This window comes from Adiantum capillus-veneris, chromosome 13, assembly GCF_014529385.1.
Source record: "Adiantum capillus-veneris isolate H3 chromosome 13, ASM1452938v2, whole genome shotgun sequence".
Lineage (NCBI taxonomy): Eukaryota > Viridiplantae > Streptophyta > Polypodiopsida > Polypodiales > Pteridaceae > Adiantum > Adiantum capillus-veneris.
The window spans coordinates 116,323,150-116,343,660 of record NC_140943.1 but is presented as its reverse complement, the minus strand read 5'-3'; the positions used below and the strand labels follow the sequence as shown (position 1 = coordinate 116,343,660).

The following is a 20,511-nucleotide window of genomic DNA, read 5'->3' as shown; positions in this document are numbered from 1 at the left end:
AAGAAGAGGGTCGAGCCAGATCAATTGGCTAAATTGTTTCTCACAAATTTTCGACTACATGGCATGCCTCAGTGTATAGGTTGAGATAGAGATCCCCATTTCACTAGTTTGTTTTGGAGGGCAATCTGGGAGAATATTGGTACTCGATTACAATTCTCGTCCTCTTTCCACCCACAAATAGAGGGGCAATCGGAGATAGCGAATTCAGTGGTTTTGGACTTGTTGAAGTCTTACATCTCTGATCAGAAGGCTTAGTGGGAGAAGTATTTGCCCTTGGTGAAGTTTGCTTACAACAACATAATACATACGTCTACGGGGAAGGCGCCATTTGAGATCATCAAGGGTGCTAAGAAGGTTCCACTTATTCTAAGCACCAAGGATAGATTTTTGCAGCAAATCAGCACGTTTAGGATCTGGAGACTGCTTTTGCAAAAGTGTGCGAGGCTTTTGAGAAGTCTCAAGCAAAGCATAAGAAGGCAGCAGACAAGCATCGACGTGACTTGCAATTGAAGGAAGATTACTGGGTGCTTTTACAGTTTGAGAAGGCATGCCTACGGAAATGAAAGGGTAAGGAGCAACTTTTTCAAAAGTTGAGTTTGCGTTACCATGGTCCTTTCTAGATTCACAACGCATTTCATGCAAGTCTGTTCAAAGGTGAGGTAGCAGTGGACAGGGAGCCAGAGGAGCAACGGGAAGTGGAAGAGATAGAGGAGATTCTCAGAACAGATATTGGCTCATAAGCAAAGGAAAGTGAAAGGTACGCTGATACGTCGGTATTTAGTCAAGTTTAAGAACTATCAGGCATTGGATGCGAAATGGATGGAAGAGGATGTCATGTGAATGTTCAGTGACTGTTAGGTTTCCAAGCCCTAGATCAGTGTCGATCCCGTGGGCACTCTCCCCTATAGCATGCAAGTTAGCTTCAATTAGAGTTTGAGTCTGCATGACAACTTTTGCTTTATATATATGCTGTAAGGTTTACAAAATTATACACACAAGAAAAGAATAGCGTGCTTTTTACTACTGTCGATCTCTCTCTCTCTCTCTCTCTCTCTCTCTCTCTCTCTCTCTCTCTCTCTCTCTCTCGTTCTCCTCTGCAGCACTGCTCCCTCCTCGCCATGGTTTCATAGCTCTAGTTACAACAACTGGTATCAGAGCCTATTGGGCCTCGGCGCTCGACAAGCACAGCGCGGGTACAACCGCTTGCAGAGGAGGCAACTCGAAGTTCGACCGGCATCAAACGGATCAGTTTTGGGCTCATCAGGAGCGCAATTGCCTTGTAAGGATTTTTCGTCTCTGCTGCTACCCACAAAACGGATCCTACAGCTCGCCATGAACACATGAAGCTTGGCGCATAAATTTCCACGCTGTCTGCAGAGCTTTTGAGTTCTTTTTCATACTAGTTTAAGTGGCCAGCCCTATTTTTTTTTGACCTTTGGCCTTCAAGCAAATGGGCATTCACACCCCGCAGCCGCAGTCAAGCATGTCGATCAAAGAAAGTGGATATCGGCATTCGATTGTTCACACTTTATGATTGCAAGTGGAAATCCGGAGAGATTTTTTATGTGCATATTCAGAAAGCAGACCTTTGCGCCAAATTAAGACACATACCCTTTTTGGGTCATAATAATTTATTGGGATCTTGAACCACCTCCAGAGCAATAGCAGCCTTTTTTGTTTTGGTACATCGGACTCAATTGAAAAGACCATATGGCATCAAAAGTCGACAAGTTCAATGGATCGGGCTTCCATACTTGGCAGATCAAAGTTAAAGGCTATTTGATGCGCAAAAACTTATGGAACGTGGTCAAGCCTCTCGCAGCCGACGAATCTGGAACATCCGCTGCAGTTACAAGGGCATTATCTGCCGAGCTACAAAGGAAAGACGAACAAGCTTTTGGTATTATCCTAACCTCCTTAGAAGACGATTTTATTCATTATTTGGACGATGTTGATTCTTCAAGTGCTGCCTGGATAGAGTTAGAGAAGCTTTTCGGTGCCAAAGCTAAGTATTCAAAGATGAGTTTAAAAATGGAATTATATTCCATCCGCATGCATGAAGATGACAATATTGCAGCTTTAGCCAATAGACTGAAGATTATTAGAACTCAACTTGTTTATGTCGAAGCTTCAGTACCAGAAGAAGATCTCATAGCCATTTTGTTAAAAAGTTTGACTGACAAATTTCATTAGATTGTTACTGTTTTAAAAGAGAAAGATCCGCTGCCCTCCTTGGATGGTATCATCAATTCATTGCAGGAAGAAGGAACGCAGGGTACCTAGTACCAATTCTACTATTATTCCCAGGGCATATACAGTCTCGAATGCCGTGTCACCCACCAGTTCTTATGATACTTCTAGTTCATTTGCAGTCACTAAATGTGCTGCTACAGCAGCTTCATCTCGACCATTCAATGGAACCAAAACTTGTGCCATTTGTGGGCGCAACAATCATCAGATGAAAGACTATTTCAAGAAGAATCCTTGTGTTCACTGTGGTAAAACAAATCATCCGTCAAATAAGTGCTTTCAAAAGGGTAAAACTCAAATTCATGTGGTTGAGGGAGACACTGAATCTCCAATATATTCTGTTGATGAGGAAATTTATTAGATCAACTCTTTTCATGTTGTTTAGTCAAAATAAATTGTACGGGCTATAGACACTGCCACCCATGAGTGGTAAGACCTCCCAATTTATCAGTTTTTGCTCTCAAGTACCATTTTGTCCGCTCCTCATGAGGTTACTGGGTACACCTTAAACCCAAGGTTTGGCAGTAAACCAAAAACTCCACTTTTGGTAGCTAATGTTTTGACCTACACCCTATCTGTTCAAGGGGGGGTTATTGATCTAGCACCAGGTTATGGATAAACCAAAAATCCTTGGTTGTGAGAGAACCTAAAACTCACGGTTGACGAGTACACCAAAAACTCGAGGTATCATGAGACGGCCTATCTAGTTCAAGCTTGAGGGGGGGATTGTTAGGTTTCCAAGCCCTAGATCAGTGTCGAACCCGTGGGCACTCTCCCTTATAGTTTGAGTCTGCATGACAACTTTTGCTTTATATATACGCTGTAAGGTTTACAAAATTATACACACAAGAAAAGAATAGCGTGCTTTTTACTACTCTCTGTCTCTCGTTCTCCTTTGCAGCACTGCTCCCTCCTCGCCATGGTTTCATAGCTCCAGTTACAACTCCAGTTACAACAGTGACTGTTGTCTTCGTGCAACTACCAGATATGTGTTGTCTAGTGCATCGGTACTTAGAGTGAGTGTCTACTAAATTGGTTTCTACTGAATTGGTTTCTGGTTTTGCAGGCGTAATTCAGGGTGATTACATTTCTTTCAAGAGGGGGGTATGTTACAAAGTGATACGTGGCATGACCTAATGGATAGACTCTGGTAGAAAGGGGTCAGAGCCCTACTGAAAGATGCAAAAGAAGTTGTACCAACGATACGAGAAGCTAAAAATGAAACGACATCCAATTTTATAAGATGTGCTAACTTATAAGGTCCTGTCTAATGGAGCCCAAGGGACTAAAGGCTAAAATAAAGGTGTGGAAAGGGTTGATGATGTGGCAGCTGTATAGACCTGCGAATTGCGTTGTTGACGTGGCAGACCGTATGGACCTGTGCGATTTGCGTTGGTGACGTAGCACTTGTACGGATTTCTGCAAATCGCACTGGTAACCGTACCGCTAGCTTTTGGGACCCATTTTAGACTTGAAGCTTTTCAATATGTATTGCTTTTGAAAGGCCTAGGGCCTATAAATAAAATGCTAGGGCTTCGGTTTCAGGCAAATTAGCTTGGGAGCACTACTGAGACGAGGACCCTCAGACATTGTACTATGTGAAGCATTAATAATAAAGAAATACCAAAAAGGGCGCCAGTCTTTGGGGCCAATCTCTCTGGGCGCGGAACTACACCGTGCCGTGTCGTCTCTCTCTCTCTCTCTCTCGGCTCTTTCAGTTTTCTCTCTTGTGTTGTGGTAGATTCCTGACTTGGAGTGTCCAAGTCTGTTACATCAGTTGTTTGAAGTGCTAAGCGTTTGTCTTAGTCTGTTCTTTTCAGTTGGCACGTGGTGCACGTTCGGTTACAGTGGTATCAGAGCTTCAGTTGTGTGCTATCCTGAAAGCATACCGGCCCTTCAAGAGTTGGCACGTGGTGCGCGTCCGGTTACAGTGGTATCAAAGCTCCAATCGTTGGCTTTTCTGAAAGCATACTGGTCCTTCAAGAGTAGATAGAGCAAGATGGCACTTCGAGGTTTTACATATATAAAAAAATTCCTTTTCTCGAGAGAAACCCGGACCTACACGAATCTACAGAGAGTGCTTCATAAGCTCTTCAAGTTAGTAGGGCTTAGGTTTTTAATTCCTAACCCCCTTTAGGCCTCTCGGCCACATCTTCAGTGTTCAAAACTTGTTCAGTTCTTTTGGCTCAAGTTTCTCTTTGTCCTTTTGGTTCCGGTTGGGCACGTCACGCCATCACTTTGTGACAATACAACACTGGCGGCTGTACGCTTCGTCTCCCACGGGTAGCATGCCAGACAGAGAGTGAGCCTTGAGTACATATTTAAAGGCTCTTGGCCATCTAAAAGCAGTAAGATCTAAAAGCATCTGGTCTCGAAAAGCTAGCGCCCTCAATGGCCGTTTATACAGCACTGCCATGTCAGAAGCTTTCCATACAGCTGCCACATAAGCACACCAGCGCAGGTTGGCTAGGGCTAGGCTCAGGGAGTCCTAATACCCTTGGTCTTGAGTGGTTGACAAGTTAGCAATTTGTTACATCCCCCCCCCCCGGAAAGAAGAGTAATCGCGTGTGATTTTATCTGCAAAACAACTCAAGTGAGATAAAAAATATCCGAGGGTCATTCTAAGGATCAGTCCGGAGGGTCATTCAGTTTTCTCATTCCATATCAGAGCTCTTGATATTCTGGCGTAGCAAAATTAGCCATCGCACCTAGATTGCGTTGATCTTTAGAGAGGTGTGTCTATGCACTAAAGTTACATACCCAAGGCAATCTCACCCAATTCGGAATATTCAATGGTTGATACATCTCAATGCAACATAGATGATTATAGATGCATGTTACAGGACATAGAAACATATAGTCGTCGATGAACACTCCCCCGCAAATAACCAACAAGGTCTGGGCCATGAGCTATTCAACAACTCCCTCATCACTCCTCCAGCAAATAATCTAAAAAAGTCTAAGCCATGAGATATAGAGGCCTTTCACAACCAAATGCTCCCCATAATGTATATTCTTTTCAATACTCCTCTTGGGAAAGCCTGAACCATGAGTAAAGCACCATTTTTCAATCATTATCTCCTATTGAATACTCCTCCTAGGAAATCTTGAGCCAAAGATATTCAAACATTATCAAGCACCAATTCTTCTGTTCAGTACAACTCTTGGGAAAGCTTGAGCTATGAGTAAAACACCACTTTGCAATCTCAATTTCCTCTTGAATACTCTTGCCAGGAAGCTTGAGCCAGGAATATCCAAAAGTGCTTCCAAACATATTGAAATCAGTATCAAGCCCTCTCAAATCGGCACTAAAGAAAGTTCAAAAATGATAAAATCCATGTCAAAGAAATTCTAGAAAGTATTCTCACGCAATTTCTCAAGCAAATTTTTCTTCTCGTTGCAAAAGTGCAGAACTCTAGCTCCCTACTCCCAAATGCTTCCAGTATAACCTACTGTCTGCAAAAAAAAAACCAAAACATAATTTTAACCCAAGCTGCTGAAAACCCTAATTTTTAAAATTGTTGGAATCAAAATTTGCTCATGTCAATGTGTAGGGCTCGTCGAGAGGATTAACTTTGACTTTTGCTGCATATCCAAATTCCAAGCGTCGAAGAGATTTTTAGAGGCCTCTGCAACATAAACAAGTGTCAAAAAGCATATTTTTTGTGCTTTTTAGAGCAAAAACGAACTCCTCCTTCTTCATCTCCTCCTTCTCTTGTCGTTTCTTTTTCATCCCACTCCATAGCTTCCGGCCGAGGGCCTAACCTAAAAACGTCAAAAGCTTGATCTTTGGCTGGGATTTCCGTAAAAGACGCTAAGCTACCATGTGGCACTAGTATATGGATTTCTGTTGTGCAGCTAATTTTTTGCACAAAGCTTTTGGGAGCGAATGCTTTTGGATCAGATTCTTTTGGATCCGATGCTTTTGGGCATCCTTTGTTAAGTTTATAAGTGCCCTTGGGGCCACTCTTCCAAAGATTATCTGGATGCAGAGTCTCAGAAAGAGTTACCCTCGGGAGTTGTACCTTTGCAAAGCAATATCAAAGAAATCCCGAAAGGACGCTAGTCTTAGAGGCCAATGTATCTAGTGACGGAACTCTCTCTCTCTCTCTCTCTCTCTCTCTCTCTCTCTAAGTTCAGTAATTTTGCAATTTTTGTTTGTCTGTTGCTATTGATTTCTCGCTTGGAATGTCCAAGACTGTAACAGTGCTATCAAAGCTGAGAACGATTCCTCTTTTGTGGTGGATCTGATTCTTTTTGCAACACACATGGATTCTCGCAAAGAATCCGACAAAGACGACACCCCTTTGACTGTTGGTCATTGGGGAGATAAAGAAAAGCTGAAACCCAGTGTGGGAACGAAATAAACCAACGGAGATGTGGGCAAATTTTTGACAGAAAATCTCAAGAGAATGGAGTACAAATGTCAATTGTAGGTTGACACGTGTGTGAAAAGATTGATCAAGTACTCCAAAGATCCGAAGCATGTGTATCACTTGAAGAATTACTCGATTGATGAGATTCACTTGAGATGGCGAGAGGCCGTTGATTCTCCTCTCAAAACAGTAAGGAATCTAAAAGAAAAGGAGAGTGCAGAAAAGTAGAAACTCTACTGGCAGAAAGAGTTCGACAAAGTTCTTGAAAAGAAGATGAACGAGTTAATGAAAGGCTTAAAGCACTCTCGAAAGAAGAAGAAATTTGTGGATTTCCCTTGTTATTTGGGCCAGAAGTCGACTTTTGAGATGGTAAGTAGATGCAAGAAACGTGTTCGTTTCGAGGATGACCAATTTTTTCTTCGTCTTTAGAGAATTCCAATAGTTCATCGTCCTCTAGTTCCAAAGAGGATGAGAAAAAGCAGAAGAAACGCAGAAAAGTCGAGAACAACAAGAAAAGCAGATTTTTGAAAAAGCCTAGAAGGCACAGGGAGCCATCTAGCAGTTCAGCATAGGAGGTTTCATCCTCTATTGACAGTTCAAACAGTAAACAAATGGACAAGAAGACCAAGGAGTTCAACGATGGGGGTCAAGCAGTCAAGTTTGACACGTTTTGAGGCTATCAAGACACCCACATTGAGCCCTTGCATTTATACAGCAGTTTGATGTTGCCTTCTAGGGAGGCCTCGAAACGCTCCAAGGTGTGAAGGGTAGCCTCTTACTTGAAAGGAAATGCACAAACATGGTGGTCTACTCTGTTGTTACGCAAAGAAGCACCTAAGAAGTCGGTAGATTTCAAGAGAATTTTCACTTCTGCCTAGATAACGGAAGAATATGAAGATGTCATCACTGCTTGACATCAAATGAGAATGACTAAGAAAGACAGATTGGATGACTACTGCTTGAGGTTTTGGATACGTATCTGCCAATGTTCTCTTTTTGGAGGGTCTCATTGAAGGAATAGATTGAGTGGTTTTGCTATCGATTGCCAAAAGAGATTCAACGGTATTGTTTGCAACAAAAGTTTGACTCCATTCAGAGACTTATGGGCCATGCCAAGCAATGTTTTGATATGCATGCCGGCTCATTGATGTATCCTATAGACAAGCCGTTGTCCACCTCAACAGGTCAAGTCTTCCAATCAAGAGAAAGAACCAAGGAAACCGGATGAAAGTTCATTGAAGGATTTCGGGAATCAGATGATAGCACATCCAAGGGTTCCGATGAAGCAAGGGAATCTATTGATGGTTCATTAGAGAATTCCGACGATTGAGATGCCAATGGACAGGGGAGGGGAGCTGGGATACCAACAACTTACTGGGCACAAGGAAAGAACAAGAAGGTAAGCTAGGTCCAACGGATAATTTGGTCCAGTGTACTTTTTGGCCCTCGATGCAAAGTGGATGGAGGAGGACATCATCGCAAATTCTCTTCAGAGAGAGCTGTACCTTGAAGCTTTTGGAATATTAGTGGTGTCTATGCCAAAAGTTACCGATCAACAAGTTGAATCTGGTGCGGTGCAGATTGCTTAAGAGGGGAGCTACCCCACTCCTTTGTCACAGATTGCCTAGATCGAATAAAGTCTCTTTTCTTTTTGAGATTTTAGGGATGCTGACAGGTTGACAGTATTTTGTGGAATGACTTTATGAACATATGTACATTGAATTGGAAATTTCCTTGATTGAACTAAAGACATGTGCCCTTTCATGTGTGTATTTTTAGAGACATGTAGAGAAAGATGAAATGTTTGTAGCATTTTTCCTGATGAGTGTTTTGAATTTAGTGCATCTAGATATCTGTTAGAGATCAGCGAGATCTGGATGTGACGGCTAAGTGAATGTGAGCTGAATGTGATCTAGTGCATCAAGATGTTTATCTGGATGAGATGATTGGATACTGTTGTGAGTGCATCAAGGGTTTCGGAAGGATGAGCTGCTACACAGTGATCTAGGTGCATCAAGAGTTTTGGACGGGATGAGATAGCTAGATTGAATGATTGAAACACAGTGTTCAGTGTGTGATTTTGTGGATTGCATGCTATGTGGATGTACAATTCTGTCGGGATGGTTATGAGCATGGTTTGCTTGATTGAAATGTGAAAAGAAAGGATATGAATCTGATAGTAGCAAAATTTAGTAGATCAGAACATCCATGAAAAGCTAAGGGCGGTTTGGATGTGATTGCTAAATGGTTACAATGATTGTGATTTGTATCTGAGACCCTCCACAGAAATGTGATTGACTAGTGACTGTTGTCTTTGTAAAAGTGCTGGATTGGTGGAGTCTAGTGCATGAGTACATAGAGTCAGTGTCTATTGAAGAACGTTTCTACCCTTTAGCTGTTTTGTAGGTGTAATCAAGGGCGATAACAATTCTTTCAAGAGGAGGGAATGCCACAAAGTGATGACGTGGCGTGCCCAACCGCAAGGAAAATGGTCATTAGGACAAATAGAAATTGAAATCAAAAGAACTGAAGAAGTTTTGAACCTCGAAGATGTGGCCGAGAGGCCTAAAGGGGGTTACGAATTAAAAACCGAACCCCTACTGACTCGAAGAACTTATGGAGCACCGGTCGAGGGGCCTAACCCAGAAACGTCAAAAGCTTGATCTCGGGCTTGGATTTCCATAAAATGCATTGAGCTGCTACGTGGCACTGCTGTATAGATCTCCGCGATTTGCGCTGATGATTTTTTGGAGATTGTGCGCAAGGCTTTTGGGGTCAGAACTTTTGGGAGCGCATGCTTTTGGATCAGATGCTTTTGGGGCTCTGCTTTTGGGCATCCCTTGTAAGTTGATAAAGTATTCTTGGGTCACTCTTCCAGAGAGCATCTGGACGCAAAGTTTCGGAGAGAGTTAGACCCTTGGGAGTTGTACGTTTGCGAAGCAATAATAAAGAAATATGAAAGGGGTGCTAGTCTTTGGTGCCGATGCATCTGGGGGCCGTTCCGTGTCGACTCTCTTTCTCTCTCTCTCGGCCTGTCCTTTCTCTAGGGTCATGAGTTATGAGGATCAGAGATGTCTTGGGCTATATCTACTTGAGCTACACAGATATAGAGACACTTTACAGGGGAGAGCAATAAAGAGACAGTCCTAGAGACAGATTACAGATTTCTTGTCACCAGATATGGGATAGCCAGAGAAGCAGCCATCACTACAGAGCTCGGCCCTCACTCATTCGACCGCTACCAGAACTCTCATCGACCGAGCACTGGAGCTACGAAGATCCAGACGGCCACGACTGATTAGAGGGGCTACACAGCATCGACGGAGACTACATCAGAGGATTCGAGCCATACTTTCTCGACATCTAGAGTGCAGATGAGGATGGATTCTAGTAGTAGTAGTATTTTTGTTCTAGTTCTTTTGTACCTAGACATGGTATCAGATTGACTATTTTGTAACAAATTGGTCTCATAGGTCATTTTGGCCTTTTGAAGACGTTAATATAACATTTCATTTCATCTCTCTGTGTGTGTGTGTGTGTGTGTGTGTGTGTGTGTGTGTGTGTGTGTGTGTGTGTGTGTGTTCAATGATTTTGCAATTTCTGTTCATGTGTTGCTATTGATTTCTCGCTTGGAGTGTCCAAGCGTGTAACATGTACCTAGTTGAAGCAATATAAAGAAATACTGAAAGGGGCGCCATAGTTTGGGGACAGCGCACTTTGAGGGTGGGACTATGTCACTCCATGTCGCGAGTGAAGTCTCTTTCTTTCTGTTTGAAGTGCTAAACATCTATCTCAGTCTGTTCCTTTCAGTTGGCACGTGTTGCCTGTCCCGTTACAGCTTCAAGGTGAGGTTCCACCTCATCTGCAATTGATTGCCCATTGGCAGCTTGTTAGAGTGGTAGGCTCTTTACAGAGGAGGTCATGTGTTGACCCTGTTTTCACTATTGAGTAGGCACCACTTTGGAGACTATGGATTTGGCAGGGAAAGCCACTTGTTCAGTTGGATTGGGATCCTTGTGAGTTGAAAGTGGCCTTCCTTGAACGATGATTGGGCCCTCTTACCCTTTTTTGAGTAGAGTGTCTCCCTTGGGAGAAGGCTCCTTTTGTGGACCCTGCACTCGCCTCACCATCCACACCAATAGAGGTATGGTAGGATCAACGCATCCTCCCAATGTAAAGGATCTCGGGAACACCAATAACATTCTGATAGCTCTAACAAGGATACATCGTCCTCGGACAGTTCTGATTCGGACCAATCAATGTTTGGACAATGGCAGAGACAAGGTTACTGATTGAATCAGTTTGATCAGCTTGAGAAGAAGGATGGGAGACCAAGGACTTTAAAGAGGGTGGGCAAGCACTCAAATTTGACACTTTTTCGGGATATAAAGACACCCACAAAGCTGTTGGTTTCATACAACAGCTCGGCATTGTTTTCTCAGAGGGACACTTTTTAGAACACTCTAAAGTACAAAGAGCTTCTTCTATTTGAAAGGCAATGCCTGGACTTGGTGGTCAACCCTACTTTTACGAAAGGAAGCACCCACATTATGGATAAAGTTTAAACAATTTTTCACCTCCACATGGCTCATGAAAGGATACGAAGAAGGATGTTATCTCATCCTGGAATCATCTTCAGATGAGCAAAGAAGATACCCTGGACGATTATTGCGAGAGGTTTTGAGATACTTTTCTACTAGCTTCGTCCTTCAAGAAAATTACCTTAAAGCAACAAGTTGAGCGGTTTTGTTGCGTTTTGCCCAAGGAGATACGGCAATATGTTTGCAAAAGAAGGTGGACTCCATTCAGCAACTCATGGCTCACGCCAAGCAGGGATTTAAATTGCGCCCGGACACATTGACGTACCTAATGGACAGGCCAGTGTCTGCTTAAACCAATTTAATGGTAACAAGAAGAAGGGAAAGCAACATAAGAAGAAACCAACCGGCCCTAGGCTATTAGCCGAGCAACAAGCTGAGTGCAAATGTTACAAATGCAGGGAACGGGGGCACGTTCTTGCCAAGTGTCCTAACAAAGCGATAATAGCTTATTTTCGGCTAGCTGATTTTCGGCTCGTTGCTCTACTCTCTCCCCCTACGTGCCCCCCCCCAACCCACAAATTTCCCCTTGCTTCTCGCCGTGTCATCCTCCCTTATCCTGTTTCTGTCGCTCCTTTTGAGAAAGGTTTTCTGTAGCAGTAAAGAGTGTGTCGGCACATCGTCCGCTAGCAGTAGCAGATACAGATGGAAGCTCGTGCTCCACCACAGAGGGACTCAGATGAAGCCTCCTTGCCCGACCCCATCAAGCCCACCATCCGACTTGCTCTATCGCCAGCAAAGCAAGCGAGCCTTGCACCAGGGGTGGAGCACCTTTAGGCCACCTCTGTCATCTGCAAGATCATTGGCAGTCGTCCCGGTCGAGGTGAGGTACGTGACCTCCTCTAGGCCCGCCTCATCATTGATATCTAGCTTCTCGGGTGAGGATACTACCATATTGAGTTTGAGACTCCCGAGATGGCAGCCAAGGTCATTTCGATGAGCCCGTTGGCCATCCGAGCGGTCAGAGCTTATTTTCAACAGTGGCGCCATGGCTTCGATCCAACTTCGGATGTTCTACCCATTTCGGGCTGCTTCCCTAGCTTGAAAAGGGAGTACTTACCCCTTCTCACCAGGATTGGTTTCGAGATCGGGACAGTCTTGGAGACCCCGCGCACGGCAGCCTCAATTGCAACCAAGGTTGCTAGTGTGCCTTCAGTACGCGTTCTGGTTCGTGACACTCATACTCTCCCAAAGGTGATTCTTCTACCTAGGGTTAGTGGGAGGTGGTTACGCCAGAGGGTGGAGTATTTGGGACTTCTGCACCAGTGCTTCATTTGCAAGCAGATGGGCCACTTGGCAAAGGCCTATCCTCGCAAGAGATCTCGCATGCTAAACCCCCAAAGGCTGAACATGCCCAATAGACAAGTACCCAGGATACACAGGACATGCAGGCTGGCACCTCGACAGAGGCCAAGGATTAGCCAGCAGATGGCTAGCAGCAGGTGCGTGGTCACCATCGACAGTAATGGGCTCGACACACTGTCCCCCCTGGTGGCCGACCTCCTGCAGCTCAGTAACATTGGGTTTCGACAAGAACCGTTTTGACCCCCTACAGCAGGAGTCTTTGAGGAGCCCCCTTCCACCTCAACCTCTCCACCGCCACCACCTCCTCCCCCTCCACCTTCCGACTCCTCTGTCCCGCACTTGCACCCGTGCACACCCCCCCCCCCCCCACCCCCGCCTCCCGTTCCCCCCCATTCCCTTGTGGGGCCCTCAGCCTCATCACCCAACCCATCCCACAATCCTTTGCCATTGGGGACTGGACACACATCCGCAGTTAGACGCTCTCTTGGTATTGCTTTCGCTTTGAGCCGAATGGCTCGAGAGGGAAAGCCCTACTTTAGGACGCCACTTCTGGTCCGGACCTCTCCTTTTGCCAGTCCCCGGTAGACTCACTAGTTTTGATATTGGCAGACGATGGAATTTCTTTGACTATAGCTTAACCCGCTTCCTTGGTGACCCTTCTCCCGACCTTGAGGCCGCTTGCTTTCGAGTTCACGTCCTCTTTCTAGCAGCCCGAGGCACGAGGCTCTCCATACAGCGGTAGGTTTCTCCTTTTCCGTTATGCGGCATGGATCACACAGTTCTTGATTGGCTCCAGGTTCAAGCTGTTGAGTTCTCTCACCAACAAGGGACCTAGGGGTGACAAATTTGGTACAGACACTTTGGCCTCTAGCCAAGTTCAGTGTGACGCCGCCGGATGAAGCAACATGTAGACACCTTGCGGTGCACTTGTTTGCTGACACTCAGAGCCCCCCTTGCCATGTATTTGTACATGAGGATTCTTGGACAGAGGATGTAGCCCTACAGACTACGCTTTGCTTGGGCGTGGGTGGGACAGTCACTTCAGATGCGCTTGTCTAGAGGTTGCTCGGGTGCAGATTACTCTCCATCCAAACTGGCCTCGAAGATTGTCACAAGACGGGCACCACATGCCAATGGAAAAGAACAAACGGAACAACTTTAAGCACTTCAAATAACAATTGAATTGAAAGAGATGCATGACACACGAGACGGAGTGGCGGGGTTCCACCTCAGAGAGCACTGGCCCCAAACCTTGGCGCCCCTTTCGGTATTTCTTTATATTGCTTGGACTCAGTACATCGCCGGTACTTTATCCTTTGCACCTCACACAGAGCGTGCCAAAGAATGAGCCCTTGGCTCATATTTAAAGGCCTTTGGCCTATAAAAAGCAGTTTACATGAAAAGCTATAAACTCAAAAGCATCTGGTCCAGAAGCAGATGTCCAAAAGCTGCCAGCACAAAAGCAGAAATCCGTACAGCTCTGCCACTCCAACAGTCAGCGGAAATTCGTAAAGGTCTGCCACGTCAGCATGCCATCGTAAAATAAAAAAATCAGTACAGCTCTGTCGGCGCAAAATCAGGGACTCCGTACTGTTGCCACGTCATCAACTCGCTACGCAATTGAGTGTGTGTGTGTGGGTTTGCTTTACTTTAATGTCTTTGGATCACTTGGGCCCCATCAGACGGGGTCCCATAAGTTGGCAGGAACTTCTTTTAAAGATAGGCCACTCGGCAAGAATTTGCAAGTTGGTAAAACTTCTTCTGCTGCTTTGGCTTCTTCTTCTTAGGGTTTAGGCCCCTCGGCCGGGATCTGAAGATTGGCTCCGTTCTTCAGTGACCTGACACGTCACCAGTTTGTGACAAAGATAGCGAGATTGGCTGTTGTTGCAACATTGGTCTTCTCTCACTGATCCCATGAGGATTGTCTCATGGAATGTACAGGGTTTAGGTGGTCCCGAGTTTGAGCGTCAGAGAGGCCGCTTACGCCAGGAGCTTCAAAGATGCCTTGTGGGTGGTATGATTGATATTCTTATGCTCCGGGAGCATCATCTTTGTGAGAGCCGCATTGGGCGATGTGGTCAGATTCTGCGTGGCTGTTATGAAACTTTTTGATCAGCTGCTTTTGGGCTTGGAGGCATTCAGGGACGGGTATGTACTATGTATGACTATTGCGGATTCATGGCAGCTGGCCATTGTGGGTAGAGGTTTTATTGTGCAAGGTAGGGCCCAGTGGATTACTCTACAGGTTCATGGTTGCCTCGTGGGCTTCCTGAACATCTATGTGCCCAATGTGGCAAGTGCACGAGCGGAGTTTTGGTCACATATTGTAGAGTCTTTGCCGCATGCAGAGCAGTGGTGTGTTGGGGAAGACTTCAACATGTTGGAGGACCCCTCAGACAGGATTGGAGGTAGTCGTTCTATTGTGCATAGGGCTGAGTTAGCAGCTTGGGAGCGGTTATGTATGACCTTGAGGATTTGTGATGTATGGCAGCACACAGGTTTTGTGCAACCTCCAGACAGTCTATCTTTCTCTCGCTCTAACCGTAGACTAGGAGGAGTGAATCTATCTCGGATAGATCGCTTTTACATGAGTGATCGTCTCCATGACATGTCTTTGTTGATGATCACTACGACTTTCTGTCCTTGGTGATCTGTGATCTGGGCAGAGCCATCCTTCTTAATTGTTGATAGTAGTTCGTAAGCTCTTTGGAAGTCTACTCCACGTGGGTCTTGATCATAAGATTCTCAAAGTCCTAACCTCTTGTTAACTTCTTTCGTTGCTGTGACATGGGAGGATCTGTTTGCATTCTAGCAGGGACTTCTTTCTCAGATCATGCGCCAGTGATTTTTACTATTACAGACAGACAGAGGAGTGGGAGTGTGATGCTACACATCCCCAAGAGGATCTTGCTAGATATAGAGCTCAGAGAGCGAGTGACAACACTTTGAACAGAGAGCTTGGGCACTCAGAGCACTCCTGCTAGTAGAGTGGCCACTGGACTTACTGAGCTTAGCCGTTTCTTCCTCCATGAGTCTGCAGCTCACTTGGTTGCGGCCAAGGAGGAGGAGAAGCGGCTCCGACAAGGCATTGCTTCCCTACAACAGATGCAGGAGTGCCACCCTAACAGTCCTTGGTTAGAGGAGCAGATGCAGCAGGCTCGACAGGAGCTAATCACCATTGAGGAGAGGCGCCATGAGTTTGCCTTTCATCGACAAGCATCTCGGTGGACCCAATTGGGTGACAGAGTTACTGGTGAGTTCTTTGAGACTGTGGGGCCTTGCCATGCGCGCACCAATGTTGGCCAGTTGAGGAGACCTAATGGGTCAGTTGCTTAAGAGCCGGAGGATATGCGGGTGGTTGCTACTGAATTTATTGTGAGTTACTTTCAGCTGAGCCTCAGTCAGAGCGTCAGGGAGCAGGTTTGGGCACAGATGCCTTGCCTAGTTACTGAGGAGATGTGTTAGAGACTAGAGATGCCTCTCCAGCTAGAGGAGCTCCATGAGGCCCTCAAGGCACTTCCTTGAGGTAGCTGCCCAGGGGAGGATGGTTTGACTCCCAGTTTTTTCTTGGACTACTGGGAGCTGCTCGGTTTCGATCTATGTAGCACCTATCAGCACACTTGCACACAGGAGAGATGCTTGACAGCTTGAGTGAGGGTGCGACAGAGTTGATTGGGATTTCTTGGAGAGCACTCTATGCATGATGGGCCTCTTAGATGCTTGGATCAGAGGGGTGTCAGCTTTCTACAGATGCGCGCACAGTCAAGTGCTCTTGGCAGGGGGGGGAGGGGAACACTTCATGGCACATGCTCACTCGTTTGGTTAGAATAGGGTTTCCCTCTTGCCCTATTCCTTTCTCTCTTCTATGCTGAGGCAATGAGCAGATTTCGGACTTCACGGGAGGTTGGTTTGCGTGGTCTAGAGCTCCCTATTTAGGGGAGATAGTTGCTTGACGTGGAGTTTGCTGACGACTCGAGCTTGTACTTGGAGGGCCATGAGGCCAATCTGCACAAGTGTGAACAGGCTCTTGAGGTGTTTTGCTGTGCGTCAGGGGCACTGATCAACTGGAGAAAGAATGTGGCTTTCTGGGTTGGCATGCTCCTACATTTGATTGGTCGTCGGGCGAGGGCTTTAGGTGGATCTGCCCAAGGACTTCTGTATAATATTTGGGCTGTCAGGTAGGCCTGAGTTTGTCTCTAGAGCAGTAGACTGCCCCCCTCCTCCTATCCATTAGGAGGAAGTTGCTACATTTAAGTTCTAGACGGCTCTCTTTGGCTGGTAGAGTGGTAGTGGCCAACCAGGTGCTTTTGGCTACTATGTGGTACATCACCTCTTGTTGGATCTTTTGGAGTCCTGTATCAGCCAGCTGGAGAGCTGATCAGGAATGTTTTGTGGTCAGGGTGCGACACCCAGTCAGCCAAGGCCAAAGTGTCCTGGCAGGTAATCACCTTACCATGTTCCCAGGGAGGGCTAGGGATCATCGACCCAGAACAGCAGAGCAGAGCCCTCCTTGGGAAGCTGGCGGTCGGAGGACTTCTTCCAAGTGAGGAGCCCTAGAAGGAGCTGTTGCTACATCAGATTCGCGCTCGAGTCCCGTATACGGGCCGCCCTTGGAGCCCGTCCATCAGGTGGATTTTCACAGAGATGCGTCGGGTCGGCCTGAGCATGAGTTGGGAGGATCGCTTTGCTGGGAGTCTGCTCAGTTCGTGGGCCAGCTGAGGAGTGGCCTCGAGCAGCACCAGCCCACTTGCATGGAGGAGCGCTTGAGACAGCCTCTTGTTTGGAACCCCATGGTTAGTACACAGAGAGGCCACTTGGTTGGCAGCAGGCCTCATGTTTCTTGGGGTCCCATGGTAGAGGGTCCAGCTTGCACGTTGGTGACTGGCTACAGTTGGTAAGTGTACTGAACTAGTTTTTGTCCTATGTGGCGATTACAATTCTTTCAAGAGGGGGGTATGTCACAAAGTGGTGACGTGGCATGGCCTATAGGATAGAGCCCGACCGAGGGGTCCAAAACCCTAGTGAAACGAAGGAGAAGAAGTTGTTCCAACTTACAAGTTATTGCGGAGTGGGCCAGAGGGGTTAGGGGTTAAAAGGTGCCTCTTAGAGTAGGCGTTGTTCAAGGGGACCAGGAGAGTGAGTCCTCGTAGTCTGCAAAGGATTTTGACTATTCACCAGGCTTCACATCTCCAACAGATGTCCTGGTTTCTGAGATCTTGCCTGCCCAGCTTTTTGTGGTTGGTCCATGGAGGTCTCTAGATGTTTCTTTGAGGAGAGGGGCATTATGTGTCGACATGTTTTTCCTGCAGTTGTCAGGAGCACATCACATTCTCCTCGTTCCAGAGAGAGCTCCCATGATCAGATTTAGAGTGCAGGTTTCAGGGTGATGGCTCCTTCTAGACGAAGAAGGCTATTTTTGATATCTTACAGGAGCAAACAATGATTGAGGCCAATTACTTTATGGATATCAGACGGTTTGCAGATGTGTTTGAGAGTCAGTTTAGAGAGGCCTTAGGGAAGTTGGTTTGGTCAGAGAGATGTGCATCTTGGACCTTGGTACATTCCCTTGGCTTTTGAGGCGGAAAGCGAGTGGGTCCGTTCTGCCTCTCTTACAGTTTGGTTGTGCCGTAGATCTGTATCCATTTTTGGGGTACATCATCAAGAAATGTTAGAGTGGATGCAGATGATTTTGAAGGCGCGGCCTAGGTGTTTCACAGTCCCTTGGCTTTTGTGAGCTGCTACAAGAGGTTTTTACAGAGGATGCTTTATATCAGTAGATACCCAACACTGGACTTTGTGGTTTTAGCTACATCGTCTGAGGTGGACAAAGCTTCGGGCAAATTTGTGTAGACTCGATCACTACCCAGATAGCTATCAGATTTGTGTAGACTCGACCACTACCCAGATAGCTATCACCACCACCTGATTAGAGTATCTTTTTCCCCAAATGAATCTTGTAGTTTGTTATGGGATTTTTTCCCATGATTTCAATGTACGTTTCTAAAGGTTTTTCCCATATTTATTGTATATGGACCTATGGTCGATTTTTATCCAATGCAAAAGGTCAAATCCCCACTTTTATTGCACGCACACACACACACACACACACACACACACACAGAAATGAAATGAAATGAAATGTTATATTAACATCTTCAAAAGGCCAAAATGACCTATGAGACCAATCTGTTACAAAATGGTGAATCTAATACCATGTCTGGGTAGAAAAGAACTAGATACTACTACTAGAATCCATCCTCATCTGCACTCTGGATATATATATATATATATATATATATATATATATATATAGAGAGAGAGAGAGAGAGAGAGAGAGAGAGAGAGAGAGAGAGGCTTATTGGGAATGTCATCAACAGCCGTCCAGACTTGCTTGATGCGGCACTACTTCGGCCAGGTCGATTAGATAGACTTCTTCTATGTGACTTCCCAACGACAAGTGAACGACTCGAGATATTGCAAGTTCTTTCGCACAAGGTCAGCTCTTCTATGTTTTTTTAAAGAATACTGTATACATGTAGGTGCACACATGTTTCTGAGTAAAAGGTTTGTTTCTTTGAGTTTCTATTTGCACCCTCCTTATGTATGGTTGAGTCATTTTATCGCATTTGTATGTGCAGCTTCCACTTGCTGATGATGTTAGGCTGGATTCAGTGGCTTCCTTGACCGAGAATTTCAGTGGAGCTGATTTGCAAGCTGTTTTATCAGACGCTCAATTAGAAGCAGTGCACAGTTTTTTGTCAAATGAACCCTCCAGGGATGGTACCTTTGTGAATGAGCCGAAGCAACCCATTATAACAATGGCCGCTCTTTCCTCCGTACTACTTAAGGCAAGGCCGTCTGTTTCTGATCAGGAGAGACGTAGGCTTTACAGTATCTATGAGTCCTTCCGAAGCTCAAGATCATCTATGACAGACAAGGTTGGCTTTTATTATCTCTTGCATGTTGGCATGGGTCAGTCTTACCTTTGGTTCTTTTCTGTAATTTTTGTTACTTATTATTGTATGGTTGTTCCCAGGCTAGGGATGCAAAAGGGAAAAGGGCAACGTTGGCATAACTCCAAACTTTCGGTTTTCTTGTTTGTTTGGTTCTCAGTGGTCATCTCATGACCTCATCTCATGACACAAGTGGAGAACCAGCACTCAGCCCCAGAAATGGCATGTTCGTTATGTAGGCTGACGCAGGGCCACTCTCTAAAGATCTAGGTTCAGGAATTTCTGATCTATCTAGCCATGCACAGGTTGTGTTGTGAATGTTGGCCTAATCAAGCTTCAGCACAAGGTATGAGCTTCCTGTATATTACAAGGGATCTGGAGGCCTTACATCCACCTCTTATGTAACGAGCACAGCAGCTGTTGGACATAACCTCCATGTTATGTCTTTTCAATAGAAAAGTGCCCACCATGTAGTAATTTATCGATAGGAAAGTGCCCATGTAAAAATTAACCTGACATATGATGAAATATATTGTGTTTGCCTCCTGCAAGATCCCTGCATTGGAGTCCAAAGACATGAAAGTCACTTCTTACATATCCCTTGTTAGTAAAATGGAAGGGACAATTTCCTTGTATCACTTTAGAAGCCTACAGGATCCCCTCTTGTTTGTCAAAGTACGAGAGAATAAGGGAATTTTGCAAAGTTTTCTCATTCTTATATTGTAATCTCAGGCTTGCTTGATTTGAATCTTGATAATTAAACACATTCACTCGTTTTTTCTTTTTCTACTTTCTATCTTCATTTCTGCTATTTCCGTCCGCTTGTTATGCTCAAGTGTCCTCTGTATTATTTCATTTGCATAGAGTCATACAAATATAGAAGGTTAAACGTTAAACATTTCAACTAAGCACCGCAAAGGTATCATGTATGGGATTTCATATATACTAGGATGTGACTTGTGCGTTGCTATAGTTGGAAAATGCATGTTTTCTATTTTTACTACAAAGGTGGAAAATGATGTAGATGCT

At 45.3% G+C, this 20,511-nt stretch overlaps 1 protein-coding gene across 2 annotated transcripts in view; it reads left to right on the top strand.

Annotated features, from left to right (window-relative positions):
- PEX1 (peroxisome 1) overlaps nucleotides 1-20,248 on the top strand; it is a 77,506-nt gene extending 57,258 nt beyond the window's left edge. For both annotated transcript variants that reach the window (XM_086527256.1, XM_086527255.1), the window contains exons 16-18: nucleotides 18,907-19,024; nucleotides 19,168-19,467; nucleotides 19,566-20,248. In XM_086527256.1, the coding sequence (XP_086383382.1) occupies nucleotides 18,907-19,024; nucleotides 19,168-19,467; nucleotides 19,566-19,604 (457 nt within the window). In that variant the 3' untranslated portion in view covers nucleotides 19,605-20,248. The remainder of the gene's footprint in view (nucleotides 1-18,906; nucleotides 19,025-19,167; nucleotides 19,468-19,565) is intronic.
- The last annotated feature ends 263 nt before the right edge of the window (nucleotides 20,249-20,511 follow it).